At 41.5% G+C, this 16,070-nt stretch overlaps 1 protein-coding gene across 2 annotated transcripts in view; it reads right to left on the bottom strand.

Moving 5' to 3' along the window:
• CSMD3 (CUB and Sushi multiple domains 3) overlaps positions 1–16,070 on the bottom strand; it is a 1,174,472-nt gene that overhangs the window by 450,019 nt on the left and 708,383 nt on the right. For both annotated transcript variants that reach the window (XM_037892097.2, XM_043539165.1), the window contains one exon: positions 11,280–11,468. In XM_037892097.2, the coding sequence (XP_037748025.1) occupies positions 11,280–11,468 (189 nt within the window). The remainder of the gene's footprint in view (positions 1–11,279; positions 11,469–16,070) is intronic.

The following is a 16,070-nucleotide window of genomic DNA, read 5'->3' as shown; positions in this document are numbered from 1 at the left end:
CCACAATAATTGTTTTTATGCATATAAAAGCCAGAGCCGGTGTTAACGGGTAGTAAGCAGGGCAACTGCCTGGGGTCCCATGCCACTGAACCCCCGTGAAGTCACATTGCTCAGGCTTAGGCTTCAGCTCCAGGTGGCGGGGTCAGGGCCCTAGGCTTCAGCCCCATGCAGCGAGGCTTCGACTTTCTGCCGAGGGCCCCAGAGAGTCTAATGCTGGCCCTACTTGGTGGACCCCTTAAACCTGCTCACGGACCCCTAGGGGGTCCCAGACTCCTAGTGGAGAACTACTGCTCTAAAGGCAGCCAGTGAGGTACTCAGGAAGATATACTTCAGGAGGGAGTTCCCAACAAACTCCTTCAGAAATGGAGGAGTACCCATGACTTAAGAGCTCTGTTACTGGACTGCTCCTGAATAAACCGAGGATAGGTCAGGGAACCTGTCAACCACCACAGCTAGGGCAGGTGCCATATGTACATACTATCAGCAATATACTTTCTAGCGTATGTAATTTTATTTTACCAATCCATCAACAAAAACAGGATAATCTCTTTTCCACCTTCCTCTGATGTGTTACCCACTATACTGCAAAATCATGTTTGTTAATTAATTTGGGCCATCTGTGTGTTTTCAATATAAACATTAAATGCACTCCCTCTGGCTGCAACAATATTTCTTGCTGATGTTCTCTATTTTTTTAAAGTAAATGAAGATCAAATGGAGCAACATTTATTCTTAATTGTAACGTTGAATTAAAGTTAACATTTATTAGCATTTTTTTGTTATGATGAAACAGGAGAATACATTGCTATATTTTAAGCATCACTAGGGGCAAAATCTGGTGTTTAGTACCAAATAACTCTATTTATTACTACAGTCCTTACAGGTGATAAGTAAAACTGTGAACAGTTTACCAAAAAAATCTACATTTTCTCCAATTTCCATTATAGTTCATCTATCCTAGAGCTTCAGTGTTATTTAAAATAAATAACTTAAATAATTAAAATCAATTCCTGGAAGTTCACAGAGTCAACAAACATTTTAGAGGTAAATTTAAATTTTATTGTCCTCAAGATGACACAAAAGTATATTTAAAATAACTAGGGTTTTAAAGAATATATTAACACTAATATTCCTTAGTTTGCTTCCAACTGTCCTTCCCGCAGCTCCGATTGGCCGGGAATGGTGAACCGCGGTCATTGGGAGCTGCGGGCGGCCGTGCCTGCAGACAGTCAATGTAAACAAACTTTCTCACAGGCTGCCAGCGGATTACCCTGACAGGCCGCAGGTAGCCCACCACTCGACTAGAGTGTCTACATTGTTTTGTTTGTTTTAGTATATTATACTGTTACAGCTTAAGGCTAAATTCTGTTAGAATAGCTATACAGGAAAACACTTGAGAACATAGGCTTCTCATGGTGCCGGTGGGTGCTCACGCCCCCCGCTGCCCCCCAGCACCCCCTCAACTCCACCCCGGCCCCGCCCCCATTCCAACCCCTTCCCCAAATTCCCTGCCCCAACTCCGCCTCCTCTCTGCCCCTGTTGGACCCCTCCCCAAATCCTCTCCCTGGCCCTGCCTCCTCCCCTGAGCGCGCCGCGTTCCCCCTCCTCTCCCCTCCCTCACAGCACTTGCTGCGCGAAAATGTTTCGTGGCGGCAACCGCTGGGAGCTACGGGGGAAAGCAGGCACGCGGCGTGCTCAGGGGAGGAGGCAGAGGCGGAGCGGAGGCGAGCTGGGGCGGGGTGGGGGGACGGGGAGCTGCCGGTGGGTACGGAGCACCTACCAATTTTTCCCCATGGGTGCTCCAGCCCTGGAGCACCCACGGAGTCGGCGCCTATGCTTGAGAACCTCTGTCAGAAGAAAAAGATGCTTCCTAATGGCTAGTCATTGTGACGGGATTATGGACAGAAAATTCAGGTGAATACATTCACCTCCATAGGTAAGTGTGTGGATTAGGTAAAAATGGGAATGGTCTGAGTGTGATCAGTGTAAAACTAGAGAAAGGAGATACTGGATAATCTAACTCTTCCTCTGAGACATAACAACCTTTTTGAATGGCTGTTCTTTATCTATCTATCTATGGCATTGTTTCCAGTTTTTGTCTAATTGTGTAAAAGATTGAATTGCATCCCCCATACTATATTTTGAGATGCGTGCTTCACACATTACTATATATACACAGTAGAACAAATAAAAATAATGGATTTTCTGGCTGTATTGATATAGAAGAGATACAGCCACTAACTGACAAAAAGGGATATTTGACCTGATGGAAGCCAGAATCCGGGCATAATTTGGAGTCAACTTCTTCATTTTATATTTTTCTGTATGCGTGTATTTTCACAATGGCCATCTAGAATTTGATGCCACATAGTGCTGGAGTCCACAAATTACTGGGTTGCCAATGATGAGGATTGATAATTATGGCCTGATAAAGACTGTGGGTTTAATACCGCACTCTTTGACAAGAGTTTTATAGTGGCGTGACTCATCTAATTCAGTGGAGTTGCACCAGCATACAACTGTTGCAGCACACTAGAGAATCAGGTCCTGTGTATGGGAGATATGAAAATACTCTCCTCAGAATAAATTGCTGTCTTTATGAAAAATGTATGGAAATATATGCTATTAGGTACAAGATGATGCAATCAAAGTAAAAAAAAATGTGCTCTTCAGAAGTATCTTTATATGCCGTTAAAAGAAAAGGAGTACTTGTGGCACCTTAGAGACTAACCAATTTATTTGAGCATAAGCTTTCGTGAGCTACAGCTCACTTCATCGGATGCATACTATCCTAGACTAATTGGTTAGTCTCTAAGGTGCCACAAGTACTCCTTTTCTTTTTGCGAATACAGACTAACACGGCTGCTACTCTGAAACCTGATATATGCCGTTATGTGTGTGTGTGTTACATATATAATATTACCCACATACAAACCCTTATGTTACAGGAATATTACTAAGGTAGCAAAGTTAGGAAATGCCAGAATTAAGGTTGTCCATGCAAACTTAACTCCTCCCTTATGTATATGCACTATGATGTGGCTTGTGAGATGAAGGCAGTTCGGAGACTTAGGAAGTTAGCCAGCTAAGTTCACCAGCAGAGGAAGCCAGGGAAGTAGGTATTTTTCTTCAATTTACAGATCCTCTACAAGGAAGAGCCTACAATGTGAGGAAAACAGTGAGTCACCAACACCACTGCCAGCAATTCCTCTGTCTGTATCTGTGGGGGGCCTGGTCAGACAGGTATCCCGATCATGGAGGCTTTAACACAGACTTTGGTCTTGATTTGTTGGAAATGTGGCCTGCATGTCCCTGCCAAAGAAAGCTCAGCAGGAGGAACCACCTGGTATGAGAGTTATCTGTTGATGGACTCCCACATGAAATAGGTAAGAGAACTCATCTGCATAACATCCAGGAACACAAGGACTTCACTGACAGGATACACACTGAGACATCCAGGATGCTAGTCCACTAGAGACTATTAAGCCATAAGAATGGGAAGGAGAACCAGCTGCTCTGCGTTGAAGAGACTGGCTGCTGGCCACCTTGGGCAGTAGACAGTGTTCCACCCCACACCCATGTCTCCCAGTACATGATATGATGTACTGGCAACAGGAGGAGAGGAGCAGAGCCAGTGGCTAAAGAGAAGGATCCATTTGCTCACAAAGCTGAGAGGTTCGAGGTCACCACACCCAGGAGAAGGAGAAGTAGGTTGGTGGTGGTTAGGGACTCCCTTCTGAAGAGGACAAAGCAACCCATCTGCCAACCTAACCTAACATCCCAGGAGGTGTGCTGCCTAACTGGAGGCTGCATCCAAGATGTTACAGAAAGACTGTCAAGGCTCATCTTTCCCTCTGACCAGGAGTGCCAAAACCTTGGTAGAAGTGGGGGGGCACAAAGCCCCACCCCCTCTGTGGCCCCACCCCCTGCTTCTCCTCTTCCCCTGAGGCCCCACCCCTATGGCCCCGCCTCCTGGCCAGGCCAGAAGCCGAAGCTAGGCTGTGGTAAGAGCCGCCCAGGGAGCCTGGGTTGCTGAGGGGAACCTCAGACCCTCCACCTAGCCTGGGTGACATGCCCTGGGGGCAGAAACACAAGCCCGGGTCTGCTCTGGGGCACCCAGTCCTCCGCCCAGGGCAGGTGGAGGGTCCAGGGCTCCCCACAGTGGCCCGGGCTCCTTGGGAAGCTCTTATCACAATCCGGCTCTGGCTTCCAGCCTGGTCAGGAGGCAGGGCCTTGGGGGAAAGAGGAGGAACAGGAGCGGGGACACTTACAGGGGCTGAGCCTCATGGCAATGGGAGGGGGTCTAAGGCCCACCTCAGCAACCCCACTGGGAAAAAGATGGTGCCATGGGCCTGGGCTGTGCTTCATGGCAGGGGAGCTGATCATCAGCTCCACCATCACAAAGTGCAGCCCCTGCCTGAGCTGCTCCATGCCTACTCAAGGCTTGCAGTTCGGGAGACAATGCAACCTCTGTCCCCCAAAATACACCCATGTTAAATAGTGGGTGAGCATAGCCTGCAAACTTTTAAAAGTGGGGGGTGGGCATGGCTCCCCTGGCCTCTCCCCCAGTTCTGGCACCTCTGCCTCAGACCACTACTCCATGCTATTCAGTTATATGGACACTAATGCTACCAACAGATATGAACCTCAGTAGATCAGCAGTGACAACAGGGTTCTGCAAGACAGGGTGAAGGGGTTGGGGGCACAGGTGGTATTTTCAGATAGGGAGAGGCACATCCTAGAGAGGAGTGCATGGCTGTGCAAATGGTGTCAACAGGAGGACTCTGGATTCCTCAACTATGGGTTGCTGTTCCAGGAGGGAGGATTTCTGGGAAGAGATGGGGTCTACCTGACCAAGAAGGGGAAGAGCCTTTTTGACACCAACTTTTCAATCTAGTGAGGGGGTGTTTAACCGAAGTTCAGAGGATTTATGTATCAAAAGCCAAAAAGTAGGTATAAAAAAAAGTAACACTGACATAGGACTTCTAGTTGGGGAGAGGAAAACATAAACTTCACAATAGGGTCAAAGGAGAAAAAAGAGGGAATACACTGGGGGAAATTTGCTGAACATCTACACACCGATACAAGGCAAATGGGGAATAAACAGGAAGAACTGAAAGTTGTAATATGCAAGCTAAATTATTAATAGATTTCAAGGCCTAACGGGACCATTGTGATCCTCTATTCTGACCTCCTGTATAACAGACAGAGAACTTCCACAAAATAATTCCTAGAGTATACCTTTTAGAAAAAAACATTCCATTTTGAGTAATAAATGGTCAGTGATTACAACTCTACTATGATCCTTTGTAAATTGTTCCAATGGGTCTTGCTGTTAAAAATTTATGGCTTATTTCCAGTCTGAATTTGAATTTGTCTAAATTGAACTTCCAGTATTATACCTTTCTCCGCTAGATTAAAGAGCCCTTTACTAAATATTTGTACCTCGTGTTGTAACCAAGTGTCCCCTTAACCTTTTCTTTGTTAAACTAAACAGATTGAGCTCTTTGAATTTATCACAGTAAAGCATGTTTTCTAATCCTTTAATCATTCTCATGGCTCTTCTCTGAACCCTCTCCAATTTATCAACATCCTTCTTGAATTCTGGGCATTAGAACAAGACACAGTATTACAGCAGTGATTGCACCAGTGCCAAATATAAATGTAAAATAACCACTCTACTCCTACTCAAGATTCCCCAATTTATGCATCCCAGGACTGCACTAGCTTTTTTGGCCACAGTGTCACACTGGAAGCTGATTATCCACCATGATCACCAAATCTTTTTTCAGAATCACTGCTTCCCAGGATAGAGTACTTCATCTTATAAGTGAGGCCTACGTTCTTTTTTTACGAGATATATACATTTACATTTAGCTGTATTAAAAACACACATATTGTTTGTTTGCACTCAGTTTACCAAGCGATCCAGGTCGCTCTGACGTCTTCATTATCACTCTCCCAATTTTTGTTTCATCTGCAAACTTTGTCAGTGATTTTTTTTCGCTTCGGCATCATTAACAGAAATGTTGAATAACGTAGGGCCAAGAACCAATCTTTGCGGAAACCCCACTGGAAACTCTTGATAACGATTCACAGTTTATAATTACATTTTGAGATGTATCATTTAGCCAATTTTTAATCCATTTAATGTGTGCCAATATTATTTTTTATATTATTCTAGTTTTTTAATCAAAAAGTCAGGCTGTACCAAGTCAACACCTTAGAGAAGTCTAAGTATATTATGTCAACAGTGTTACCTTCATCAGCCAAACTTGTAATCTTTATAATTTATTCTCTTCCAGCGAACAGGAAGGGCATCACCCAACAGATTTCTTCTACTTCGAAGAGGAGCCAATGCAGAGATATTTTGCTACCGACTCCTCTCCTTACTCTGAATATTTACACACACTCCATGGGAAGAGTTGCTACAGGAGTTTCTCTCCCCAGAAAGGTACGGTTTAAATCAAAGCATTGTTGATGCAAGCCCACAGGGCAAATGTTCACTTCCCTAAGGTCCAGTCTAGACCTGGTCCTATTTATAAATCACTCCAAAGTTAAAGATTCAGCAATTAAATTTGAATTAATGTAACCATGAATTGATTAAATTTACTAGAATAAATACACTCAATACTGCAATGTGCTCTAGAGAAAAAAAAATCTCATTTACTTGATGAATTGCATGCTAGTTCAGCATCTTGAAGAAGAAATGTATCACAATGTGTAAGGTTATTGCACAACAGAGTATATTACTCACACAGAGCATGTTAACATTGTTTGTTTTAGATGGTTAGCATCTAGTGCCTAGCCGCTTAAGAAAACATTACCCCTGTATATGGGGGCTAGTCAGCATAAATTAGTTTTTCTGGTTTTGTGAGCTAAGGGTGATCTACAGCTCTTGACTCAGAGAGTGCAACTGTGATTCAGAGACCCTATTATGAAGTGTATCCCACAACTACAGAATGCCAGCTTCAGAGAGGAGGCTTGTCACCCACCCTTTCATCAATGCAAATCCTTAAGATCAACATTTCATGGCACCTCCAAATGAATCTCAGCTTCAAATCTGAGTTGTTTGCTGAATTAAAAAAGTGAGGTGCCAACCTGATATATACCAAAACCTGCAATAGGGAAGATCATGAATAATGCAATAAGTTTCTTCATAATAAACCAGGCATTAATGAGTCAATTAGCTTCTTTATTATTTTAATTAACCTTTAATCCTGAGTTTTCTACTTCCTATCCAATATCAGCAGATATTAACTGTATGGGCAATTTTGTATAATAAGAGTAGAGACTTCTGCTATATACATGTGACGTAACAGTAAGCAACAGAACTTCTGCTGAACAGACCCTAATGCTAACCTAGCAGATTTCTTCTAATAATGCTTACTGTTATACAAGATGTTCTACACTCATAAAAATATTTTTTACTAATGGGGTAAAGAAAGGAAACTAATGCTGAAAAATACCTCAAATGTAGTCAAGAAAGAGGGGATAAGAACTATGTTAGGCCTTCCCAATGCAATAACCAGGCTGAGACAATAGTTAATTGCTGAAAAACACACACAGTGAAAATGACACGTGAACACCATCTTCTCATCTGACAGGGAGCTCATTGCAGCTCTTGTTTCAAAACAAGATCTTTTATACAAAATATCAGATGTAGTACTGGGCATCACTTTGAATTTGCCATTCAAACATGTTGTTTTTGTCTGACTTCACATCCATATACACAATCATCAACTCTGAGGTGGTATGGATGGATGCTCAGGCTGCCAGAATGGGAATCAGGGTGTCAGGGTTCCCTTCCCACGCTGAACTCTAAGGTACAGATGTAGGGACCAGCATGAAAGACCCCCTAAGCTTATTTCTACCAGCTTAGGTTAAAAACTCCCCGAGGCACAAATTCTCTCTTGTACCTTGCATTAGGTAACACTGCCACTACCAAGTGATTTAGACAAACTCAGGGAAAGGACCACTTGGAGTTCCTACTCCCCACTAATATTCCCCCAAGCCTCTGGACCCCCTTTCCTGGGGAGGCTTGAGAATAAAGAAGATGAGCACAGACCAACCTTGGGTTTTTTTAGGACACACACAAAAAAACCCCAATCAGATTCTAAAAGAAACAGAACTTTATGAGAAAGAAAAAAGGTAAAAGAAGCACCTCTGTAAAATTAGAATGGAAGCTAATCTTACAGGTCAATCAGATTCAAAAACACGGAGGATTTCCCTCTGGACCAAACTTTAAAGTTACAAAAAGAAAAACCAGGAATACACCTTCCTCTCAGCACAGAGAAAATCACAAGCCAAAACAAAATTAAGCTAACACATTCCCTTGCTAGTACTTACTAATTCTAATGGAGTTGGATTGCTTGTTTCCTTGATCTGTGTCCAGCAAGCACACAGAACAGACAAACAAACTTCCCCACTCACCTCTCCAGCTTTGAAAGTATCTTGTCCCATTATTGGTCCTTTTGGTCAGGTGCCAGCCAGGTTACCTGAGCTTCTTAACCCTTTAAAGGTAAAAGGATTTTGTGCCTCTGGCCAGGAGGGATTTTATAGCACTGTATATAGGAAGGTTGTTACTCTTCCCTTTATATTTATGACACAGGGTTTAGTGATAGTGATAGACTAGTGATAGTCCAAATACACAGCAATGAAGAATTCAATATGTTGAGATTTGGGAAAATGCAGTCTTGTGGAAATCATACACAAACAAAGTGACTCTAGATCTCAGCTATTTCTGAAGTTGTATCTTTACCTGAATTTTTACCTGGAGTTAAGTGATTACCCATTAAATGGATACCCAACCACATTTGTACCCTATAAGGTGGACAGAAAGCTGGCTAGATCTTCGGGCTTAATGGGTAGTGATCAGCAGCTTGATGTCTAGTTGGCAGCCGGTATCAAGCAGAGTGCCCTGGGGCCGGTTTTGTTCAACATCTTCATTAATGATCTGGATAATGGGGTGGATTGCACCCTCAGCAAGTTCAAAGATTACACTAAGCTGGGGGGAGAGGTAGAAGGGTAAGGATAGGGTCCAGAGTGACCTAGACAAATTGGAGGATTGGGCCAAAAGAAATTTGATGAGATTCAACAAGGACAAGTGCGGAGTCCTTCACTTAGGACGGAAGAATTTCATGCACTGCTACAGGCTGGGGACCGACTGGCTTAGTGGCAGTTCCGCAGAAAAGGACTTGGGGATTACAGTGGATGAGAAGCTGGATATGAGTCAGCAGTGCACCCTTGTTGCCAAGAAGGCTAACGGCATATTGGGCTGCATTAGTAGGAGCATTGCCAGCAGATCGAGGGAAGTAATTATCTCCTTCTATTTGGCACTGGTGAGGCCACATCTGGAGTATTGGGTCCAATTTTGGGGCCCCCATGACAGAAAGGATGTGGACAAATTAGAGAGAGTCCAGCGGAGGACAACAAAAATGATTAGGGCTCTGGGACACATGACTTATGAGAAGAGGCTGAGGGAACTGGGCTTATTTAGTCTGCAGAAGAGAAGAGTGAGGGGGGATTTAATAGCAGCCTTCAAATACCTGAAGGGGGCGTTCAAAGAGGATGGAGCTAGGCTGTTCTCAGTAGTGGCAGATGACAGAACAAGGAGAAATGGTCTCAAGTTGCAGTGAGGGAGCTCTAGGTTGCATATTAGGAGAAACTGTTTCACTAGGAGGGTGGTGGGTTGTCTAGGGAAGTGGTGGAATCTCCATCCTGAGAGGTTTTTAAGGCCTGGCTTGACAAAGCCCTGGCTGGGATGATTTAGTTTTGGTTGGTCCTGCTTTGAGCAGGGGGTTGGACTAGATGACCTCCTGAGGTTTCTTCCAACCCTAATCTTCTATGATTCTATCCTGGAATAAATGGGAGTTTGGGGGTAGGGAGGCAGACTAGAGCTGGCTGAAATATTTGGATGAGTAATTTATTCATTGAAAAGTGCAGTTTTTGTCAATCTGAAACTAATTGTGAATTTGACAGAAATTGACCAAATAGTTTCAGCTGATGTTTTTTTTTTCTTACACAGGAGGAGGAAGTGCTCATTGAGGATGTGGGAGAGCCAGGTTCAGTTCCCCCTCTCTACCTGATGTGGAACAGGGACTTATACATGAGTCTCCCACCTCCCAAGAGTGTATGGGGTACTCTGGAGCAAGGCTATCTCAATCTCTCCTGGTGAAGCTTGTTAAGCAAAAGTTAGTATATGTGACTCCAATTTGGTTAGGGGCCCACCATTGTCTAAAAGCAAGCACATCATGCATCAGGAGGGGTGCTCCTTAGATACTGCATTCCTGTGAAAACCCTCCCCCTTGTTTCCAGCCTGTCTCGACTCCCGGTTTCTGTTCTTTGTCTGTTCCTAACTCCCTGCCTCCTGGCCTTGTGATGTGGGCCTCCCATCCTGATAAGAACGGTTACTGATGCATTGCTTTAGGACCATGTTGTGTAGTTGAAGTAATAGTTTAGCACAGGGAATGTACCTAGCAGGGATAGGTGGTAGATAAGGAAAGGGTTTGTCTATTGGCTAAGGTTTCCGATGCACAAGGGCAACATGCTTTGCTAAAAGGTATATAATCTTTGTATAACCTGCATTCGGGATCCCCTTCTGACTAGCAGGGGGGCACCACGCTCGAGCATAATAAACTTAATATCTTTGGGAACTCTGCAGTTGTGGACTTTGTTCGTGTGCCTCAGCCTAGGCTCGAACTGCGCATGACCTATCAGGTATAATTTGCAACAAGCTGTTCCACTTTGTATCCACTGTTATATGGGGGACACCAGCACTGCCCCCTCCCCACAATTCCTGTCTTGTGAGTGTAGTCCTTTAAAAATTCCCAAGAATAAAATATTTCAGGTCAAATGAAATATTTCAAAGTGGACTTTTTTGATTTGCCAAAAATTTGGATTTTTTTTCATTCTGTTGAACCCAAACTGATTTTTTTTCAGTTCACTGGCAGTTCTGATTTAAAAAGCAAACAGACACACACACACAAAAGCTATTCACCCAGCTCTAGTCCAGACAAGCTTTTACTAACATGTTAAATACCTTAAGTTAATTGGCAAATCAATTAATGAGGGAAAATACACTCTAATGTAGAGATACCCTCTATTATCTACTGGTTCAATGAGCTGTATGTTGTGCTCTGCTTCTACAATTAAATATTTCTGTACAAAGAGGTACATTATTTCAAAATAAACAGTCTTAAATATCAGAGTTCCTAATGTCTCAGAAAAACCTGTACATGTCATAGATACACTTTTATACCTAGTTAATTCATTCTTACCATCACAAGTTGGAAGCGGGTGGCTCCACCAATGGTTTTTTTCACATAGCAGAGGCTCTTCATGGCTCAGCCTATACCCTGGATCACAACTGAATGATACAGTGGAACCAATAGAGAAGTCATGACCGTAACGACGTCCATGAACTGGTATGCCAGGATCCAAACAAGAATATGTATTAACTGTTACACCTGGAATGCAAAGGAAACATGACAAAAACCTAAGTAATGTTTTTTAAAATGCATTCAACTGTGCTGGAAAAAAAAATAGCAAATCACTATTGTAGCACAGATTTAGCTAAGTTATCTTGGCCTACATTTGTGTGTGTAACTGAATAGCCTAACATCTTACATTCACTTGTTATGTGAGCTATGAGCTCCTGCAGAAACAGAGAAGAGGAGAAAGGGAGCCGAAGAGGAAAGAAACAAGCGGCAGCTTAATTTTAGATGTGTCACAAAATTCAAATCTTTAAAGTTAGTTTCTCAGCAAAAAAGTCATATTGTGCGTAATTCCAGTGGGAAAAAACAGGGAGGGAAAAACACAAAAGGAAAAACCAAATCTCAATATTTCAGTTAAGAAAACAAAACAGAAAGTTCATTAATAGACTGTATAAGAATGGGAATGACATTTCAGAGAAATATAGCTACAAACAGAAAGACATCTGTTGCAGAAAGCAAACATCAATTTCAGATTTTATTTCCTATTCAGAATCTTATTTGGTTGGTTGATTGGCTGGTTGATTTGGTATTTTGTTTTAATCCAAAGAATATATTTTACTGCCAAAAGTGTTATAACTGAAATAAAACAATCCAAAAACCTTCACAACTGAATCTAGGAAACTCCTCCGAGATCTTTGAAGGAAAAACATGACAGATGGTTTGTTTTGCTTCTGAAATCAGTACCAGTAATGGAATAAGTATACTTAAAAGCAAAAAGTTAAAGCACCAAAAAAGGGAAGTGTGTAATCCAAGACAAAGAGAATGGTTGGGTAAGACCTTTCTACTCTATCCAAGCAAAGTAGAAGAAAAATAATTTCAACAGTACAGAAAAACAAAGGCAGAGAAAGTCATCAGGTACCAACAGGATGGTGGAAAAGTTGGGTACTGTAAAGGAGCCATTGCTAATTAATATTACCCATAAGGAAAAGTCAGTTAGAAGCTGGCTGCTCTGAAGAATATCAGGTGAACCAGGAAGAATCAGATGAGAAGGAAAAAAAGCACGGTATGAGTATGGGACAGCTACTACCCAGGCAGATACCCTTAGCGGATGGTCAACAGAACTGAACAGTTACTACTGCAGCTCATTTCTTCTTTATAAAATATAGTGTTAAGATGTACATTCTGAATGTGTCAAGTTATAGCTTGAATACATATTTTATTACCAATAAAATTATCTTAGAAAATAAAAAATCTTATTAAAAAAGCACAGATTTGGTTCATTTCTAACAGAATAGGCAAACTACTTTGGCAGTACAGTATATTTAATGGACTGACTTTGTCTTCTGACTTTTTTCTGTTGTGGCAAGTGTTGACTTTTGCCCCTCAAAATATATGTATATGAAATTGATGGAGCTTTTTAATATTCTGCACCCAGGACAAAAGAAATAGGAGAATGTGTGCTGAAATGGTAGGAGCCTTGGAAGAATTTGAACGGATGCATACACAATTCTGAATTTTAGCTGTGATTAGGTGAGACACCATTTATTTGCGTGCATAGGGGAACAGAAAAAGTATCAGAAAGCTACTCTGCGTATTCAATTTATATGATTCAGCCCCTGATTCACGACAAAACTTAAACAAATGCTTGGATTTAAGCATGTGTTTAAGGTCTATTAAAGTTTTGGGCTTAAGTGCTGCCCTAACCAGGGATGGGCTTAAGTACATATGTAACTGCTTTCCTCAATCAAGGCCTCGGTATTTTGGTTATTGGGAATGGTGGGGAGAGGAGGGTTATGCCATTGCCCTGTCTGAGGCTCATCAGGTTCCTATCTAGTCTATGATAAAACCTATATCAAGAGAAAAATTCATGACCATGAATCTGGCAGATAATTCCTCTCTTCCCCCCCCAAAGTACAATATTGCTTTGAGGGAATACCTGCAGTACTGTCCCCCTTATCTAGCTATGATTGAGTTATGTATCAATAGATTTTATATAGTTATGTAACACTATACGGGTCTCAACTATTACTCAACCTTACACTGTAGATGTAATTGAATGTCAAGTGAGCAATAACTTTCTTCCAAGAGAAATTATTCAGGTCATTAATGGAAAAATATTCCTTAAATGGTAATAATCTGGTCCAAAAAATTTATACATTTTGACAGTAGTTCTGCGTGTAATTTCTTATTATACCATTCCTATTTTTTTAAACAAATAATTCATGATACTGTAAAATATCATGATGTAGACATACAGAAAACAAAAAGTACTGCACAATAGGGTAAACACGTGTTTAGTGATAAGGTCATCTAAGTTACTTACCAATAACTTAACTTCTCTAATGGTATTATCTCCGCAGATTCTCACTCTTGGATTTGTATGGCAAAGAGTGTGACTACAAGAGTGAAGATCTGTGAAGGCAATTCTACAAAGGAGAAGAAGTGCTTTATAAAGGAAAATTAAAGGAGGGACTCCTGAGACTCTAGCAGAGATGAACCTTTGTGAAGGTAGTTAAATTGTGTGACCAATCAACATAAGAATGGCCATACTGGGTCAGTCCAAAGGTCCATCCAGCCCAGTATCCTGTCTACTGACAGTGACCAATGTCAGGTGCCCCAGAGGGAGTGAACCTAACAGGTAATGATCAACTGATCTCTCTCCTGTCATCCCTCTCCACCCTCTGACAAACAGAGGTTAGGGACACCATTCCTTACCCATCCTGGCTAATAGCCATTAATGGACTTAACCTCCATGAATTTATCTAGTTCTCTTTTAAACCCTGTTATAATCCTAGCCTTCACAACCTCCTCAGGCAAGGAGTTCCACAGGTTGACTGTGCGCTGAATGAAGAATAACTTCCTTTTATTTCTTTTAAACCTGCTGCCCATTAATTTCATTTGGTGGCCCCAAGTTCTTATATTATGGGAACAAGTAAATAACTTTTCCTTATTCACTTTCTCCACACCACTCATGATTTTATATACCTCTATCATATCTCCCCTTAGTTTCCTTTTTTCCAAGCTAAAAAGTCCTAGCCTCTTTAATCTCTCCTCATAGGGGACCCGTTCCAAACCCCTAATCATTTTCGTTGCCCATCTCTGAACCTTTTCCAATGCCAGTATATCTTTTTTGAGATGAGGAGACCACATCTGTACACAGTATTCAAGATGTGGGCATACCATGGATTTATATAAGTGCAATAAGATATTCTCCGTCTTATTCCCTATCCCAATTTCCTTTAACCACTTCCAATTTGTTCCATATGTTTCCAGACAAGAACTAATATTTATCTGCACTGTCGGGCAGAGATTCACAATTCACTTCCCAGCAAGCTGAAGCAGGGTACAGTGGAGATACGGTGTGCTCAAATGTTGAGCAGAGGCAGTGACTTGTGTCACTCAACAGTTATTCCTCCAGATGAATAAAGAAAGGCACTGATGGATTTTGATAAAGTACCATCCAGTCTTTCTGGATGAAAGGACATTGTCCTTTAAAAGACATCAAAGTGGGTTAAAGCTGTAAAAAATGGGGGAGATCCTCAATTATCCATCAGATACAAGAAAAACTCCAGGGAGGGGAAACACAAAACATTTTATAACTGGTAGCAGATTTTCTTAGATCAACTGCAGACAATGTGAAAGCAGTCTACACATGGTGCCTATAGGAACTTGCAGCAGCCTGAACTTTGTGCAATAGAAGTTAGTACTTACACATTATAGCTTAAAGCCAGTGTTGTTACTTTTCTGGGATAATGTAAAAGGGTCACAAACAATCTTAAACAATAAAATCATGTGGGAATAATTTTCTTGTAGCTGTTCCAATAACCATTAGTGTGGAAGAAAAAAAGTTGGAAGCAGAAGACCTACATGCCTGATATTAAATAGAAGCTGAGTACCTTGAAGAAGTCATTCAAGAACAGCTTATTCATGTGAAAATGTCACCTATGTAATGCTGCCAAAGTCAGTGAGATATGCACTAGTCTGCTATATAAAGTGCTGTTCACACAAAATAACAAAGTTGATGGCAAAACCATTTTTGCCAAGTGATTTAAAAAAGATTATATGAATGCCATCCTTCCTACCACCTTGGAACATATCCCATCACCTTCCTTGTGTACCTGGCGAGTTTCCCTAGACAGATACAAACCACTGTTTCCAAGAGAGAACACCGCTGCTGAGTAATTTAAATGAGAAAGTTTTACTATGGCATTTTTTATTTCAATTACAGTACACTACAATCTGAAATATGTAGGTCATGCTGAAAGTAACATCAGACTATGACTCAATGCCTAAGAAGAACTTAATTTACCCACCATAGAGTTGAGTTATGTAGAAAGTAAAGGACAAGATCAAATATTAATATTTATGAATTCACTTTGTATGTACATTTTCAGTTTGAGAGAAGTTTTCTATAGTGTGATAATCATTAGAGCTGTATGGAGAAAAATAATGAATATTAATGTATTTGAAGAGAACTCTAACTAGATATTTGTGGGTCTAAAGTTAGACATCTATATTTAAGCACTAAATAAATAAATGGCCTAATTTTCAGAGGGTCTGAGCAACCCAAACTCCCATTAGCTTTAGTGAGGGTGAAGGTACTCAGCCCCTCTGAAAATCAAGCCACTAATTCAG

Source organism: Chelonia mydas, chromosome 2, assembly GCF_015237465.2.
Source record: "Chelonia mydas isolate rCheMyd1 chromosome 2, rCheMyd1.pri.v2, whole genome shotgun sequence".
Classification (NCBI taxonomy): Eukaryota; Metazoa; Chordata; order Testudines; family Cheloniidae; genus Chelonia; species Chelonia mydas.
This window is presented reverse-complemented; position numbering and strand designations above follow the sequence as displayed.